This window comes from Nelumbo lutea, chromosome 1 (assembly GCF_056320005.1).
Source record: "Nelumbo lutea isolate HS-2025 chromosome 1, American lotus-T2T, whole genome shotgun sequence".
Lineage (NCBI taxonomy): Eukaryota > Viridiplantae > Streptophyta > Magnoliopsida > Proteales > Nelumbonaceae > Nelumbo > Nelumbo lutea.
Window position 1 is genome coordinate 65625558 of NC_142684.1, and position 16367 is coordinate 65641924.

General features: G+C 40.7%; 2 protein-coding genes across 2 annotated transcripts in view; one reads left to right on the forward strand and one right to left on the reverse strand.

Annotated features, from left to right (window-relative positions):
* Positions 1 to 35: 35 nt before the first annotated feature.
* Positions 36 to 3316, forward strand: LOC148874991 (heat shock cognate protein 80). The gene is made up of 3 exons (XM_088963976.1): positions 36 to 275; positions 980 to 1121; positions 1244 to 3316. The coding sequence occupies exons 1-3, from the start codon at positions 153 to 155 to the stop codon at positions 3076 to 3078; spliced, it is 2100 nt and encodes a 699-aa protein (XP_088820102.1). The 5' UTR covers positions 36 to 152; the 3' UTR covers positions 3079 to 3316.
* A 2756-nt stretch (positions 3317 to 6072) lies between these two features.
* The window catches only part of LOC148874992 (calcineurin B-like protein 3), a 39515-nt gene continuing 29220 nt past the window's right edge, over positions 6073 to 16367 (reverse strand). The window contains exons 8-9 of the mRNA XM_088963981.1: positions 8421 to 8533; positions 6073 to 6481 (exon numbers count right to left, since the gene is read on the reverse strand). Of these exons, the coding sequence (XP_088820107.1) occupies positions 6424 to 6481; positions 8421 to 8533 (171 nt within the window). The 3' untranslated portion in view covers positions 6073 to 6423. The remainder of the gene's footprint in view (positions 6482 to 8420; positions 8534 to 16367) is intronic.

Here is a 16367-nt window from a genome sequence, read left to right on the forward strand (position 1 = left end):
AGCTATATAGTAAAGGGTTCGGCCACTTCTTCGGCCTCTCTAACCCTACCACGCCTCTTCGAAGTTAAGGACTGCTTTTGCTACTCTCCTTCATTTTCATTTTTCTCTGCCCCTTTTGCTCGAGATCGAGAGACGATTTCCTCCAACACACCATGGCCGAGGCAGAGACATTCGCCTTTCAGGCCGAGATCAATCAGCTACTGAGTTTGATCATCAACACCTTCTATAGCAACAAGGAGATCTTTCTTCGAGAGCTCATCAGTAATGCTTCCGATGTAAGCGATTTTCTGTTACTGCTCTGGGTTTCCTGTATTATTTTCTGATGTTTTATACTTTATTATCATGAGCTTTTTTGATCCCGAGTTGCCAACTTCTATTTTCGTTTATGTTATCGTCGTTACCCTTATCGGCTGTTACAACGAAGCGGGATGCCCACGGAATCTGCGTTACCAATATCTAGGTTTAACATGGCTTTTCTTTTGTTAAATGTAAATGATGCCCTATTATTTTATCCTTCGTGTTTCTTCTTATCTGATTTAATTGTGTGCTGAGAATAGATCCTCTTTTGTGTTCATATTGCCCGAAGGAAATGTTATCTCTCTGGTTTAGTTTTCATTGTTGTTTCTTTTTTGGTTGTTTATATGCTATTTCGTTTTCCATAAATAAATCTTCTGTTTTTCTTTTGAATTGGATATTTTACCACAGTTCTGATATCACGATCCTCATTGTCATTGTTGTGGTTTGCTGAGCGCCCAATTTAATTTCTCCTGTTTGCATTTATGTACACCCCGTTTTCTTGATCTTAATATTGTTGCACACAACAAGGGGTTGGAGGATACTGAACACTTTTAGGAGTGTGATGCTAGTTTTTTATGCTCTATGATTAGCCTACTTGATTAGGTCTTTCCTTGTTTATAATTTGCTATGGAGGCTGTTATATTGACTTTATGACTTTGTTCTTTTGTTAAAATTAATTAAGGCTCTGGACAAAATTCGGTTTGAGAGCTTGACAGACAAGAGCAAGCTGGATGCACAGCCGGAGCTCTTCATCCATATCGTTCCTGATAAGACCAACAACACTATATCCATTATTGACAGTGGCATTGGCATGACGAAGTCTGGTGAGTGGTAGTGTATGGCGATCTATTTGAATCTAAGCATTGCGTATTCTTATTTGCTTCAACTCCCCCCTAGCTGCCACCCAAGGAAATAAGCTTACTTGGACCTTTTCATGTATGCTCAGATCTGGTGAACAATCTTGGTACCATTGCAAGGTCTGGAACCAAGGAGTTCATGGAAGCGTTAGCTGCTGGTGCTGATGTGAGCATGATTGGGCAGTTTGGTGTTGGATTTTACTCAGCTTACCTTGTTGCTGAGAAGGTTATTGTTACAACGAAGCACAATGATGATGAACAATACGTTTGGGAATCTCAGGCTGGTGGGTCCTTCACTGTCACCAGGGATGCCTCTGGCGAGAGCCTTGGTAGGGGTACAAAGATCACTCTCTTCCTTAAGGAAGACCAATTGGAGTACCTTGAGGAGCGTCGGCTCAAGGATTTGATCAAGAAACACTCAGAGTTTATTAGCTACCCCATCTCCCTCTGGATTGAGAAGACCACTGAGAAAGAGGTTTCAGATGATGAGGATGAAGAAGAGAAGAAAGATGAGGAAGGAAAAGTGGAGGATGTAGATGAAGAGAATGAAAAGGAAGAAAAGAAAAAGAAAAAGGTCAAAGAAGTTTCTTATGAATGGTCCTTAGTGAACAAACAAAAGCCTATCTGGATGAGGAAACCTGAAGAGATCACAAAGGAAGAGTATGCTGCATTCTACAAGAGCCTTACTAATGACTGGGAGGAGCACTTGGCTGTTAAGCACTTTTCAGTTGAGGGACAGCTTGAGTTTAAGGCCATCTTGTTTGTTCCAAAGAGGGCCCCCTTTGATCTCTTTGACACCAGGAAGAAGCCTAACAACATCAAGCTCTATGTTCGACGTGTCTTCATCATGGACAACTGTGAAGAGCTGATGCCAGAGTATCTGGGCTTTGTGAAAGGCATTGTTGACTCTGAGGATCTTCCCCTGAACATCTCCAGAGAAATGCTGCAGCAGAACAAAATCCTCAAGGTCATCCGCAAAAACCTGGTAAAGAAGTGCATTGAGCTTTTCTTTGAGATTGCTGAGAATAAGGAAGATTACAACAAGTTCTATGAGGCCTTCTCAAAGAACCTCAAGCTTGGGATACATGAGGACACACAGAACAAGGCAAAACTTGCTGAGTTACTGAGGTACCACTCTACCAAGAGTGGAGATGAGATGACTAGCCTGAAGGACTATGTGACAAGGATGAAGGAAGGCCAGAATGATATATACTACATTACTGGTGAGAGCAAGAAGGCTGTTGAGAACTCTCCATTCCTTGAAAAGTTGAAGAAGAAGGGGTATGAGGTCCTCTTCATGGTTGATGCCATTGATGAGTATGCTGTTGGTCAGCTGAAGGAGTTTGAAGGGAAGAAGCTTGTCTCTGCAACCAAGGAGGGTCTGAAGCTAGATGAAAGTGAGGATGAGAAAAAAAAGGCAGAGGCTTTGAAGGAGAAGTTTGAGGGTCTGTGCAAGGTAATCAAGGATGTCTTAGGTGACAGGGTTGAGAAGGTTGTGGTTTCAGATCGTGTGGTGGATTCTCCTTGTTGTTTGGTCACCGGGGAGTATGGATGGACGGCCAACATGGAAAGGATTATGAAGGCACAAGCACTAAGGGATTCGAGCATGGCAGGCTACATGTCTAGCAAAAAGACAATGGAAATTAACCCGGAAAACCCCATCATGGAAGAGCTCAGGAAGAGGGCTGATGCTGATAAGAATGACAAGTCTGTGAAAGACTTGGTTCTATTATTGTTTGAGACTGCTCTTCTTACTTCAGGTTTCAGTCTTGACGACCCAAATACATTTGGCAACAGAATCCACAGGATGTTGAAGCTGGGACTAAGCATTGACGAGGAAGGAGGTGAAGCTGATGCAGACACTGATATGCCCCCTCTTGAAGATGCGGATGCAGAGGGTAGCAAGATGGAGGAGGTCGACTGAAATCTGCAACCTTTCTAATTCAGTTTCAAATCTATTAGTATTTTTCATAATGTTTTTTTTTTATGTTTTTAATCTGCGACTTTTCTAATTGAGTTGGGAAGAGCTTCAGTCCAGTGGTTGTTTTTGCTTTGTTAATAGCTCTTCTAGTTTACGAGATGGGCAACAAATCTAGGCGCATAGGCCTTCACTTTTTAAGTTTAATGATGACATACATTTTGTTTTGTTTTGTCGTTGCAAACTTGAAATTGGCTCATTTCTACTTTTCTTCTACATATAATTGTGTAGTTAGATTATCTCTAATCATCAAGGCTTTTGGTTTTGGCCATTTTATTGTAACTTTTAAGATGCTTATATTATATACTTCCATGTGTGTCCCTCTCAAAATACCCACCACGTGCAGTAATGGGCCTCACGTGCACCTGTTGTTCATTTAATAGACTTGCAAATTGCAATTTTGGGATCAATTTTGATTTGATAGACCATCGGGTTTGGTCTGGGCTTTGCCTCTTTCTCAAATCTCAACAGAAAACGTTCAGGCCTGAACTGAAAATGTTCAGGTTTGGGCTGTCAAGGGCGCGAAAAGTTATCCAAGATTAAAAGAACGAACCGACCACTATTATATATAAGTTCTAGGTTCTGCCATATAACCGAACCGACCAATCCATACTCACCCCTAATGTGGATTATTTAACGAGATTATATATCAGTGGATGTGTACACTATTAGTCCAGATGCATCCTGTAAGAGGGTTGTGCTTCGGGTGCATAGCGAGAAATCATGAAGTTGAAATTATTAAGATAAGTGCAGGTCCAATAGCCATAACTTCGATTATGGTGGCAGTGATGTGGACATGCTTAAAAGCTCACTAAATGGCAAAAGATTTAGGTTATTCGTAGGTTATGCCTTTCAAATGAGACTCTAGGATCACAATAGAAGTGTTAGAACAGTTCGAGCAAGGTTGCATAGAGGGGACCGGCTAACAATTGAAGAGCATCATCATGCTATAAACACAAACAACTCTTGCTCGTGGGATTTGGACTATATTATTCTAAATTTCTAATTGATGTTCTAGGCGGTTTTCTCATCTTGAAATACACATGGCAAAGTTGGAGTCAGACTGACTACCTGGATTTTGCTTGGTGGTTTCCCACTTTCTTGCTTCCAGCGGCAAAACGTTCGAGCATTGGGGTGGGGGGTGTTTTGGGGTTATGGCAGCGGCAAACGGAAGTGGCTAGTGATGGCATTGATACGGTGATGTTGGGAGAAGGCTATTCCCAACATTAAGAAAGAGGGAGGCTATTCCCTCTCTTCTCAGAGTGAGCGTCCTATCTTCTGTATTATTAGAAAACCCTTTATCCCTTCTCCCTCTTCTCTCTCTGTTTTTCCATTGAGTCACTCTCTCATACCAAGAATATCCTCTCTCCCTCCTAAACATATTTGCATTTGTACTACTTCCAAACTGAGCCTGAGGGGCGTTCTTTTTTGAGTCTGGATCTCCTGTCCACGAGAACTCTGCCCATGTTCATCAGAGCCACACATGAAAAACATCTGATCCTCTATATAGTATTATGTAGGGGGAGATGTTCCCAATTCATAGGGGGTAGTGTATTGTGCGTAGGCATGAGCAGGTGATCCGGACTCTTCTTATTTTTTGATTTTGAAAAGGAGAAAGTTGGTCAATGGGATTTTGGTTCCCATTGTCTAAAATCCCATGTTCTTTTTTCAGATTAATGTGGGAATCAGGGAAAGTTTATTTTCCTGGATATCATTTACCCGGGTAAGTGACACCCATCTCCTAAATGGATAAATAATTTTTCCACTAGGGAAGAAAGTTTCCAACACTTGAATGGAACAAAAATACCCCTTTTAATAATGAATTTTTATGGTTAAAATGGTTGTTTCCTTTTTTTTACTTGGAAAATAAAAGAACATGGGTAAATACACTTACTTGGGTAAGTGTTTCCTAGGAAAAACTTACCCAAGTAAATGCATTTACCCGGGTAAGTAACTTACCGATAGGGGTGACAACAAGCCGAGCTCTCAGATATATAAATATATATATAATATTTTTCTTCAAATCGAGCTCGAGCTTATGAGTTTTTGACTCGAGCCAAGCTCAAGCCCCATACTATTCGGCTCAGCTCAGCTCCAATCCACCCTACTTACCGAAAAGCGAACAAGACCTAAGTTAAAATTAATTCCCTTCCCAATTATTCCGATATGGTTCATAACCAAAAGAACCAGCTAATTTTTCACAATTAGGAACAGTTCTACCCAAAGTTCTAAATATCGACATGGGGTGATAGCCACAATATGCCAATAGGGCATATCGGCCCATGTTGATACATTTTTTCAAGTTTCATTTGTTTTTTTCAAAACCAGTTCAGAGGGGTCAGTTTAAGGCCCGACTACCCTCTGAACCAGTGGCTGACCCGATATAACCCCTGGAGGGGCGTATCGATAAGCCATCAACACAATACATATCAACCAATACAAGCCAATATGTATCAATACTTTGAACCTTGGTTCTACCCTGCCTTTAATCAGACTCCACCCATTGACAGCCTTATAGCCAATATATCCGATCCCATCATCCCAAGGAAAGAGGGGAACCAAGGTAATATGAGCCCTTCTATGGGGAAGGCAGAATCTTTTTAACTAGTGCTCTAGTGCGTTGTCCATTGGACACCAGGTTTATGGCAAACACAAATACCGATTTGGTGACCGAATCCACCACTCGAGAATGTGTCGAAGCATCAAGAATTTAAGATTGTCCTGAAACGGAACCTCGCCTTGGCGTCTAGATTTTTGGTTACCCAGGGCACCATGTGAATGTGAATTCCGGATGGTTTGTTGTAAAATATCAAGAAACTGGGTAAGGGTTTCACAGGAGACCTTTTATTGTTTTTTCGGTATTTCTATGACATCACGAAGCTCCTGCTCCCCCACTTTTGACCATTAATATACCACGATTTTATTCAATAGTCAATACGATTGCTCACAACTAATCAACCATCCATCCCATATCACTTGATTCTTAGCATTCACTGGACAAGAAAGAAACACAAAGGTAGCTTTACTTCTACCTCGGGGATAATGCCCTATAAGAAAACTGATGCACTATGTTGTAACTCAGGCTAAAGATCTCATCAATTGAAATAAGAAATTGGGGGGAAAAGACGATATGTACCAGTAGAGAATATAAAACGTCAAACTCTTCATAACATTCATCAATTAGCTCCAAAAGCTTTTCTCTGCACCTCTTAAACTCCAAAGAAACATCATTGTCTAGAAATGGGCAAACCTTCATTGACAAAGAGACTCGAGCTCTTATAGATGAAAACCTCAGGTATCATCAACTTGCGAGTGAAACACAAAGCTTGGGAATGTAGTGGTGATGTCCCTGTTCAAGGGCATTGAAACAGTCAGTTCAGAATACCTTTAAGAGAGCGTGTGCTGCTAAATAAATAGTTCCATTTCTTTCTGGATACGCATTTAAGTTCTTCCATTCACAATTGCTTACAGACATTGGTAGCTAAAATCAGGTGAAACCATCAACTAATCATCTTAATCTTAGACCACTTCAAAAGATTAAAACCAAGTAAAAGATCTCAACCCTCTATGTTGTGTATGGTTTTGGTATAAAAATAAGAGAAATAGAAAGTTGACTAAAAAAAATAGATTAATAACATAAGAAATTAAATTAAAGTTGAGATAAGTATTTCTAATCAAGCACAGCAGCGATCCATTTTATAGGCCAATCTGCTGCATAACATGAAACCCAATAATTGAACCACGCTAGATGTTTGTCATGGATACAAAAAAGAAGATGAACTCCTTCAAGATGATGATGATGGCTAAGTGGCTTTCTCTGCTAATAACTAATATTACATCAATCTGTTAAGATTAAAAACAATTAGGAGAAGCACATTCCTCACCATATAGATGGGCTTTCAGTTTTGATCAGTGACACAAATTGGGGCATCAAAAAATAAATCCAGAACAGCAAAAGCCTTGCCAAGACACATCATTTGTATTTAGCCACAAAATCTGTAATAAACATACTCGAACAAGATTTTGTAATTGGCCTATAGATTTCAGAGCAACTTATGAGGTTCACTTTCGCATGCAAGGGCACAGGTTTATTTTTGTATCATACTGAATAACAATCCTAAAGGAGGTTTTTCCTTCCCTTTTTGAGGTGGCAGTGAACAAAAATTCTAGTGTGGCTGAGAATTCGCAAGTGCTAAATGGCAGTGTGGTGTGGGTTCCTCAGTCAGAAGGCTGTTGAACAATTGGGAAGTAGAAGATATGGTGGTTTTACTTCAAAGATTATATGACACTCAGGTGGACATCGGGCGTGCAGATAGAAGAGTGTGGAAATGGGATAAAAATGGAAACTTTTCAGTCAAATCTATCTTTAAGGCTTTTTCAAGGTCAGAAGAGCAGGACATTCCTGTCAAGATCGTTTTTCTGTGGCTGGCCTGCCTGAATAATCTCTCAACCAGAGGCAATCTGGCCAGAAAAGGAATGCAGCTGACGTCCACTACCTGTGTTTTTTGTGAAGCTGAAGAGGAATCTGTGAATCACCTCCTTTTACATTGCGGCTTTGCCCAAGGTGTGGTTTAAAAATTGGAACTTGTTTGATTTAAAGAGCTGTTGACCAAAGTCAATTATGGAGTTTGTAAGGATGGAGTTTAGGAGGTTTATCCCTGAAAGGTAAGGCGGCATGGAGTTTGATTTAAATGCAAGTTTTCAATAACAAGCACAGCTCTTAAGACACAGTTTTTCAGAGAATAGTGGGCAAAATGATTTCTTGGCTTTCTATAAACATGTTGTTCAAGAATATGAACTTCAACTCTTTTTTTGTACATGAAAATATATTTTTGTAACGCAGGGCTGAGGGGTACAGATCTGCTCTAGCAGTTTTTTGTAAATCCCCGTGTACAGCTTCTTGTTGCACATGGTTTTTCTTCCCTTGATGAAATCATACTTTACCTGTTTCAAAAAATAAAAAAATAAAACAATCCTAAAGGATCAAAAACTAGGCTCTAGAAATCTAGGATGGATTAGCCAACCAAATTTGTATATTTATTTTAATAAATTCTTTGATTTTAATCTTGCAATAATTACATAATTTGCAGGACTTGTGCCACTTTTCTAAGTTTGTATTATGGCCAGATAAGTATTTATTTGCTTCTTATCTATTTAAAGAAAAAAGCAGCATGCAAGAAAAGCAAAGGTAGTTTGCAATTCTTTTACAAAATATACAGCCCAGAAACTCTATCATCATTGACTGGCCATCAAATAAAAGAAGAAATAGGTTTAAAGCCAGAACATACTTAAGGTATTGAAGAGTCATATTCTTCAACAGAGATGGGTGCCGCAAAACAAGATTCCGCCACTCTTCCTTGTCTATCTTCCCATCATGTTTTGTATCAGCCTCCTCAAATGTCTGCCATAGGCAAAAGAAACATATGTGATTATAAGATGTTTACAGAAGATTCATATCCAGAACCCTCAAAATTATACATGTATTTACTGTATAGTCTAGTAATTCAAAAAATTCAGAACACTGGCAAGAAAAAGATAAACATGCTTAAAAACTAAAACAAAATACCACATTGAGAGTTGATACTTAAACAGAACTTCTAATATACACACTAGTTGAGTGGCATGTGCAAAAGGAGAGAGACAACTAAATGGACTAAGATTTTGAGATGGTTACCTGGACGTGAGGCCAAGACCATCAGCCAGGCTGCCAGGGATGCTTCTGAAACACATGGCTAGGTCTCCCACTATGAAAAGGGGGATCATCTCATATCCTTTAATAAAAAATTAAAACCCAGCAGAAAAACTTGATGCCAGTTCCATCTTCTAGATAAAGTAAATTTTACTAATTGAATAACCCCAATATTCATTACCAAGGTATACTTAGGTACATAACTTTTCCATACAGGTAGATAGAGCACCTACTCTAGTTGGTCACGCTGCTGAGTTGCCTAGATGGGCACCTTGTTGATATTAAGTCAAGGCATTATGGGAAATGTTCCCAGCCAAAGGTGCCTAGGTGATGCCTTGACAACTATGGGTGGCATAATAGATGAGAAACCAACTCCTTCCAATTGCCACATAGCTTGTAACAATTATCTAACGACCTTTGCCTTGCCACGAGATAATAATGATCCATTACTGGCATCTTATCTTAAGAGTTAAGACAACAGTCCAGAAAAACAATAACTCTGTATGGGACATTAATCACCCAAATCCGTTTCCAAGAGAAGTTAGCATCTGAGATTTCAATTAGAGAGTCATAAAGACTTGACCAAACAAAGGAGGTCAGGTTTCCAAATATTGGATCTTCAGCTCTTAACCACAGGGTGCTCCTAGCGATATGAGAAAGCAATTCAATTAAATGAACAGCCTTGAATCATCAAGATGCTGATGTAGATCTGGACCCTAATCTACCTGACCACTAACAACAGTCCGACTCATTGATGATTACGTCATGAGGATGGTGCTATATGGAGGTTAAGGGGGTCAGTACACAATGGCCTGTTCATGCACCATCAATTGGTCCAAAACTGATTGTTATTACCATCTCCTCAGTAATAAGGCAACAAATTTACTGTACATCTTTTCAAGGCACCAAGGCAAAGCTAGGCGATAGGAGAGTGCCTTGTTGCCTGGTCGCTTAAGTGGGCGCCTAGGCATCACCTAGGTGATGAGTTTTTTGAAATAAAAAATATATATAAATCCTAAGCTATTAGGTTTCATAGTAAAAAGTAGTAATCTTTAGCTAATAATCACCATAATTCTCATGAAATAAGTATAAACCCCATACCAATAGAAAGAAAGTAAACATATTTATGAGTAAAAAAATAAGAAAGGAAAATTTATCAAAAAAAAAAAACAGAAAGGAAATAAACATACAAAACATAAGGGTTGAGCCTTTGTTTTGGTCCTAGGAAGAAGAAGTCCTATTGATTGTTCTTGTGTGTCAATTGGATAAAATCTTCAAGTTATTTTTAACTTAACAATTCAGGTTTTAAACTCCTGAAGGGTTCAAGAATATGTCACTGCCTTGTGTCTCAATTTAACCCAAACAAATAAGAAAATAACAAAAAGAAACTAGTATAGGAATAACAATATTAATTCTGTAAACCCACAATATGAATAATTTAGTCTAATAATATCTATTGTACTACTATTAATAACACAATAAAAATATAAAATATTGTGAGTTGTCTTATATAAAAATATGTAGGCATTTGGGTGAGGCGACTCTCCAAGAACGCCTTATCACCTGGGTACTGCCTAGGTGCCCATCTAGGCGTTGCCTTGACAACTAATGGAGTGGTTAAATTTACTGAATACATTCCAAGTACTCATAGTTCCTTTCTGAACTCCAGAACCATAGATTTTTTTTTTTATCAACCTTAACCATAGATATTTGAATCAACTACTTTTGCTAATCTAATAAGAAGTTCCCATATTTGTTTAAAATGACTTGGATCCATGGTGTGTCATGTTCCTTGAACATAACATAGACACCTGCCAAGAAGCTATTAGTAAACGACATTTCATCACCAAGTCCATCCCAATAAGAAGTGCAACTCCAATTATCCTAAAACATCACCTGCCAATGCCAAAATAAAGAAAAAAAAAAAAGGACAAACAACAGACCAGTATATTGGAGAAAGAACTCCTAAGAGGTATTATCTTACCCACCAGGCCACCCTTTTGTGGTTAGTTTCAAATTTAACCTGCCAGCTTCTTTCCAAACTACTCAATGGAGAGTTCTAAAAGCTTTGGAGGCAGAGAGCCACATCTGCGAGACTGCAATAGAGGGAAGGCAGTGCAGCAGCCAAATCTCCTAAGTTGTGATTCAACTTGCACCACCACAGTTGTGATTGCCCCTTATGGGTCCCCACCCAAGGAGACTGTGACCAAACTCATTTTTTTATGGCTGTGGAAGAGAGGAGCTGAACAGTCCTCGATGAAACAAATCAAAGAAATATGACCACACAAAAACAGCTACACAGCAATGGATCAGAAGGTGACACAATGACTCCTGATGCAAACACAAGACCAACACTAGCCATTAAGAATGCTTGACTCTTAAAATTGTGTGTGTGTGTGTGTGGCGGGGGGGGGGGGATAGTAACAGAGTGCATCATAAAATGACTGATAAAATATCCATCCAAATACGAATTCCACCACTAAGCATCGTGATTGACCTGATTGGCCTGGTGTAAACTACTCAAACTCCCTACAGAGTAAGTATTACACTCCTCACTTGTTTCCCTCAAATATGCACCAACATATAACAAAAGGCATAACATCCCAAAAAATAGTCTCTTTTGTCAAGACAACTTGCAAGCCAAGCTTGAATCAGTGAAGAGATTGTGCTTCAGGATCACCATTCAAACAACCTAATGAATTACCACAAAATCTTGCAAGCAAAATAAACTGGAGAAGAAGATGAGCAACCGACTCTTCTTGGGTTGTAGAAGAATTATTTTAAGGTATGATTATGTTCTCAAATAAACAAATCAATGACTAAATGAGGATAAACAAATAAGCAATTGTATTAAAGAGTCAATGAAATATTGCTTTCAAACGATACAGCAATTACTAAACAAACAGCTGATGAGTAGTAAAATTAAGATATCTCATCAGTACACCATAAAGATGATTTTTTTTTGAAGATAAATAAAGAAAAAATTTTATTGCCAAAAGGAAAATAGTACAAGCATAACTAGGTGACAAGACGTCACCACCATCAGAAAACAAAAAGACTCATTACAACATCACTTCAAAACAAAACAATCCCTTGAAGACAACACAGAACATCAACACTCTTTTATGCATTCAAAGAAGCACCAAAATCTTCCTTCCTCAATCCCTGAAACTCAGGAAGCAACAGCAGTACAGCACCCAACCAATAACTGTCAAACTGATAATAGCCACTGTCTCTTCCATACTTCTCTTTTTCTCCTCAAATAGTCTTCGGTTTCTTTCCTTCCAGATCTCTGTTAGGAACCTGCCCCTGCGTAACACAGAGCTCTTTGAGGGAACCAACCTCCTGAATTAGAGAGAGAGAGAGAATGATGCTGAAAGGTCGATGGCTTTATTCCTTTATCTTTGATTATTACTGTTTTACAGAGCTCCCTTCACTAACATTCTTTAATTTCTTTTTCTGTTAAAACCGCTGCAAGTGGATGGTCAGTTAGTTGGGCTGTTGACGTGGCCTTCTCTTGTAAAACTGGCTAACCATTTTCTGTTGTTCTGTTTCAGCTGTCTTAACAATCCCTCCCTCCTTTAGAGAGACCTTGCCCTCAGGGTCTAAAGTGGGAAAGTTCGTTTGCAGATCCAAGTAAGGTTCCCAGGTGGCATCCTCCTCTGGAAGTTTAGACCATACAACTAGTGCTTACAGAATGACTCTACCACCACGGTGCACCCATCTGAAGTCAATGATGCGGGCTGGCTCAGTCTGCACTTGTCTGTGGGTAGGGTAGCACTAGTAATGGCTCCTGGCTTAGGCCCTTTCTTCAGTAAGGAGATATGAATGCAGGATGTAATCTTGATATTGCCGGTAGATCCAGTTTGTATGCCACAGACCCTATCCTCTCGATGATTGTAAATGGTCCAAAGTAGTGTGGACTGAGTTTATTCCACTTCCGGCTTGCTACTGAAATCTTTCTGAAAGGATGCAATTTAAGAAACACCCAATCACCCACTGCATAGTGGATATCTTTGTGGTCCTTATCATAACTGCTCTTCATCCATTGCTGTGCTCGTAGGAGATTATTTCAGTTCCTTTAATACCTCATCTCGTTGTATCAATTGTTCTTCCAGGGCTGCCACTGCCGTAGTCCCCCTTTCATAAGAAAGTAGAGGGGGAGGTCCCGACCATATAGAGCTCTGAAGGGGGTCATCCCTGCAGCACTATGGAAAGTGGTGTTGTACAACCACTCAGCCCAGTGAATCCACTTTACCCATTGCCTTGGTCGATCTCCAGCAAAACATCTGAGATATGTTTCAAGACTCCTATTAACCACCTTTGTCTGTCCATCAGATTGGTGGTGGTAACTAGTTGATTTGAAGAGCTTAACCCCATGTAGATTAAAAAGTTCAGCCCAGAAACGGCTCATGAAAACAGGGTCTCTGTCGGACACAATTGAGCTGGGAAGCCCATGAAGACGTACGGTTTCCTGAAGAAACACTACAGCAACTGTGACTGCTGTAAATGGATGTGATAGAGGTAGAAAGTGACTGTATTTAGTCAATCGATCATCCACCACAAGGATAACAGTTTCACCAGTGGAGACAGGCAACCCGGTGATGAAGTCCATTGATATATCATCCCAAACTTGAGTTGGAATTGGAAGTGGTTGCAAGAGCCCTGCTGCTGTTGTAGTAGGTGTCTATTCTGTTGACACTACGCATTCAGCTATGAAATTTTGGATTGAAGCACGCATTCCCTTCCAGTGGAATTGTGTGGCAATGCGTTTCTGAGTGCGCAGGACACCGGAATGTCCACCTATGGGCAAGCCATGAAATAGTTCAAGGAGCTTCTGAAGATGGGCTGAATCTGCTGGGATTTCCAGGCGACCCTTGAAGAAAAGTAGGCCATCTTTGACGGTATACTGGGTGCTATGATGGATTTTCCAATAGTTGGGGCTTTAATTGCTGTAATCCAGCATGGGAGTGAGCTTCACTTCGAAGCTGATCCATGAGTGGAGAGGCTGGGGATGACACGAGTAACTGAAATGACTAGGGGTGCCGTGAGAGGGCATCGACCACACGGTTAGTAGACCCTGCTTTATACTCGATTGTATAGTCATACCCCAGTAATTTGGACAGCCACTGTTGTTCAGGTGATAGGACAGTCTGTTCTAACAAGAACTTCAAAATTTGATGGTCGGTCCTGATGATGAATCGTCTACCAAGCAAGTAGGATCGCCAACGCTGCACTGCTAGGACCACTGCTATTAATTCCCATTCATAAACTGACTTGGCCCAATTCTGTGATGTTAAAGCCTTGCTGAAAAAGGCTACTGGTTGGCCTTCTTGCATGAGGACAGCCCCAACACCTCGACTGGATGCGTCACATTCCCCGATGAAATCTTTTGTGAAATCAGGTAATGCTAATTTGGGTGGTGTTGAAACTGCATGTTTCAATTGCTCAAAGGCTTGCTGGGCCTGGGCTCACCAGTGGAAGGCATCCCATTTTAACAATTGGGTCAAGGGGGCAGCTATTAGGCTGTAGCTTTTGATAAAGCGGCGATAATAACCTGTCAGGCCCAAGAATGCCCTAAATTCTTTCACATTTTTGGGTTGCGGCCAGCCAACTATACTAGAGATTTTATCTGGGTTCGCAACTACAGTTCCATTTTCCACAACATGTCCCAGGTAATATACTTGAGATTGTCCAAAGGAGCACTTGGACTTTTTAGCAAATAGCTGATGGGCCTTCAGTGTTGCAAGTGTAACCTGTAGGTGGTGCAGATGTTCCTCCCAATTGGGGCTGCATACCAATATGTTGTCAAAGAATAAAAGAATGAACTTACATAAATATGGTCAAAATATGTCATTCACCAAGGCTTGAAATGTTGCCGGAGTGATGGTCAGTCCAAATGGCATGACCAAGAATTCGTAGTGGCCATCATGTGTCCTAAAAGTCGTTTTGTGAATATCCTCCATATGTACCCTTATTTGGTGATACCCGGCCCATAAATCTAACTTTGAGAATATGGTGGCCTGACTGAGTTCATCAAGTAGCTCATCAACGACCAGTATTGGGAATTGGTCCTTAATGGTAATATTGTCAAGGGCCCTATAATCAATGCAAATTTGCCAAGTCCCATCCTTCTTTTTGACTAGTAATACCGGTGAGGAGAATGGGCTATGGTTGGTCTGTATTATTCTTTTCTCAAGCATATCTTGAACTTATCAATTTCAAATTTTTGGAAATAAGGGTATCGGTAGGGTCTTACATTGGTCGGAGTAGCTCCTGGCATGAGAGGAATGAGATGGTCATGCTCCCGGGGTGGAGGAAGCTCCTAGGGTTCTCCAAACGCGCTGTCGTATTGCTGGAGGAGTTGTTGTAGGCGGCTGTGGTAATCTCCCGACCCACTTGAGTTGCTATTAGCTAAGGATGGGCTGACCCAATTCGAATCCATGTGCATGAATATGGGTTGATCAGGGTCCCTCATTTGTTTTGTTAATGATGCAAGACTTCACCCAATGTGAAGTCCATGGTGAGGTGAGCCTAATCACATACAATGGGCCCTAATTGCCTTAACCACTAAATACCTAGAACCATGTCCTCTCTACTGAGATTAAGGGGATATATGTCCATTGAAAATTGATGCCCTTGAATCTTCAGTGGCAAACCCAAGCATATATTGTTGCAAGATAGACTATTACCATTGGCTACATGTACCGTAAAGGCCGTTGTTGGTTGAAACGGAAGCCCCAGTTTATCCACCAAAGTCTGAGTTATGAAATTAAGGGAACTGCCGTTGTCTATGAGGATCGACACGTGGTATCCCTGGATTAACCCGACTACTCTCATTGTCTATGGAGATGCAAGTCCCGTGAGGGCTTGTAGGGATATTTCAAGTGTCCCGGTCGGCTGTATTTCCCACCTGGATTCTCCGTCACTGATGAAGTCGCCTTCCTCCTCGGTCTCTGTCTAGAGGAGAAACACTTGTTGTGTCTTGCACCAATGGCCTGCTCTGAATTTTTCTTCGTAGTTGTAGCAGAGGCCTTTGTCTCTATGGGCTTGCATTTCGCCCCAAGTCAGTCATTTGAATGGGATGGTTGGGCCTGAGCCCAGTATCCTGTCTTCTTTGTTTGGTGATACTAGTCTGGTTGATGGCCCCCATGGCCGGTGAATCTTTCTTGCTCGTGCGAACTTGTATTCATACAATCTTGCCAGAGATGTGTTTATGACCGAAGTAGGTTGCCTCGCCTTTACTTCCAGTCAAAGTTCTTCCTTCGGGCCTCCAACAAAACTCCCCACCAGAGCTTTTTCTGTCCACCCTTGGACCTACACGGCAAGCTTCTCGAACTCCATCTGGTAATCTTTAACCGATCCCATCTGCCACAATTTTGCCAGATTTTCATTGTGATCCTCGAACCCAGATGATCCAAAGCGGATAGTCAAGCCATCAATGAAATCCGCCCAAGATTTGCGAGGGTGCCCACGTCGATACCACTGATACCACAAGATAGCTTCTCCTTCCAAATGCGCAAAAGCTAGAGACACCCTATCTTGC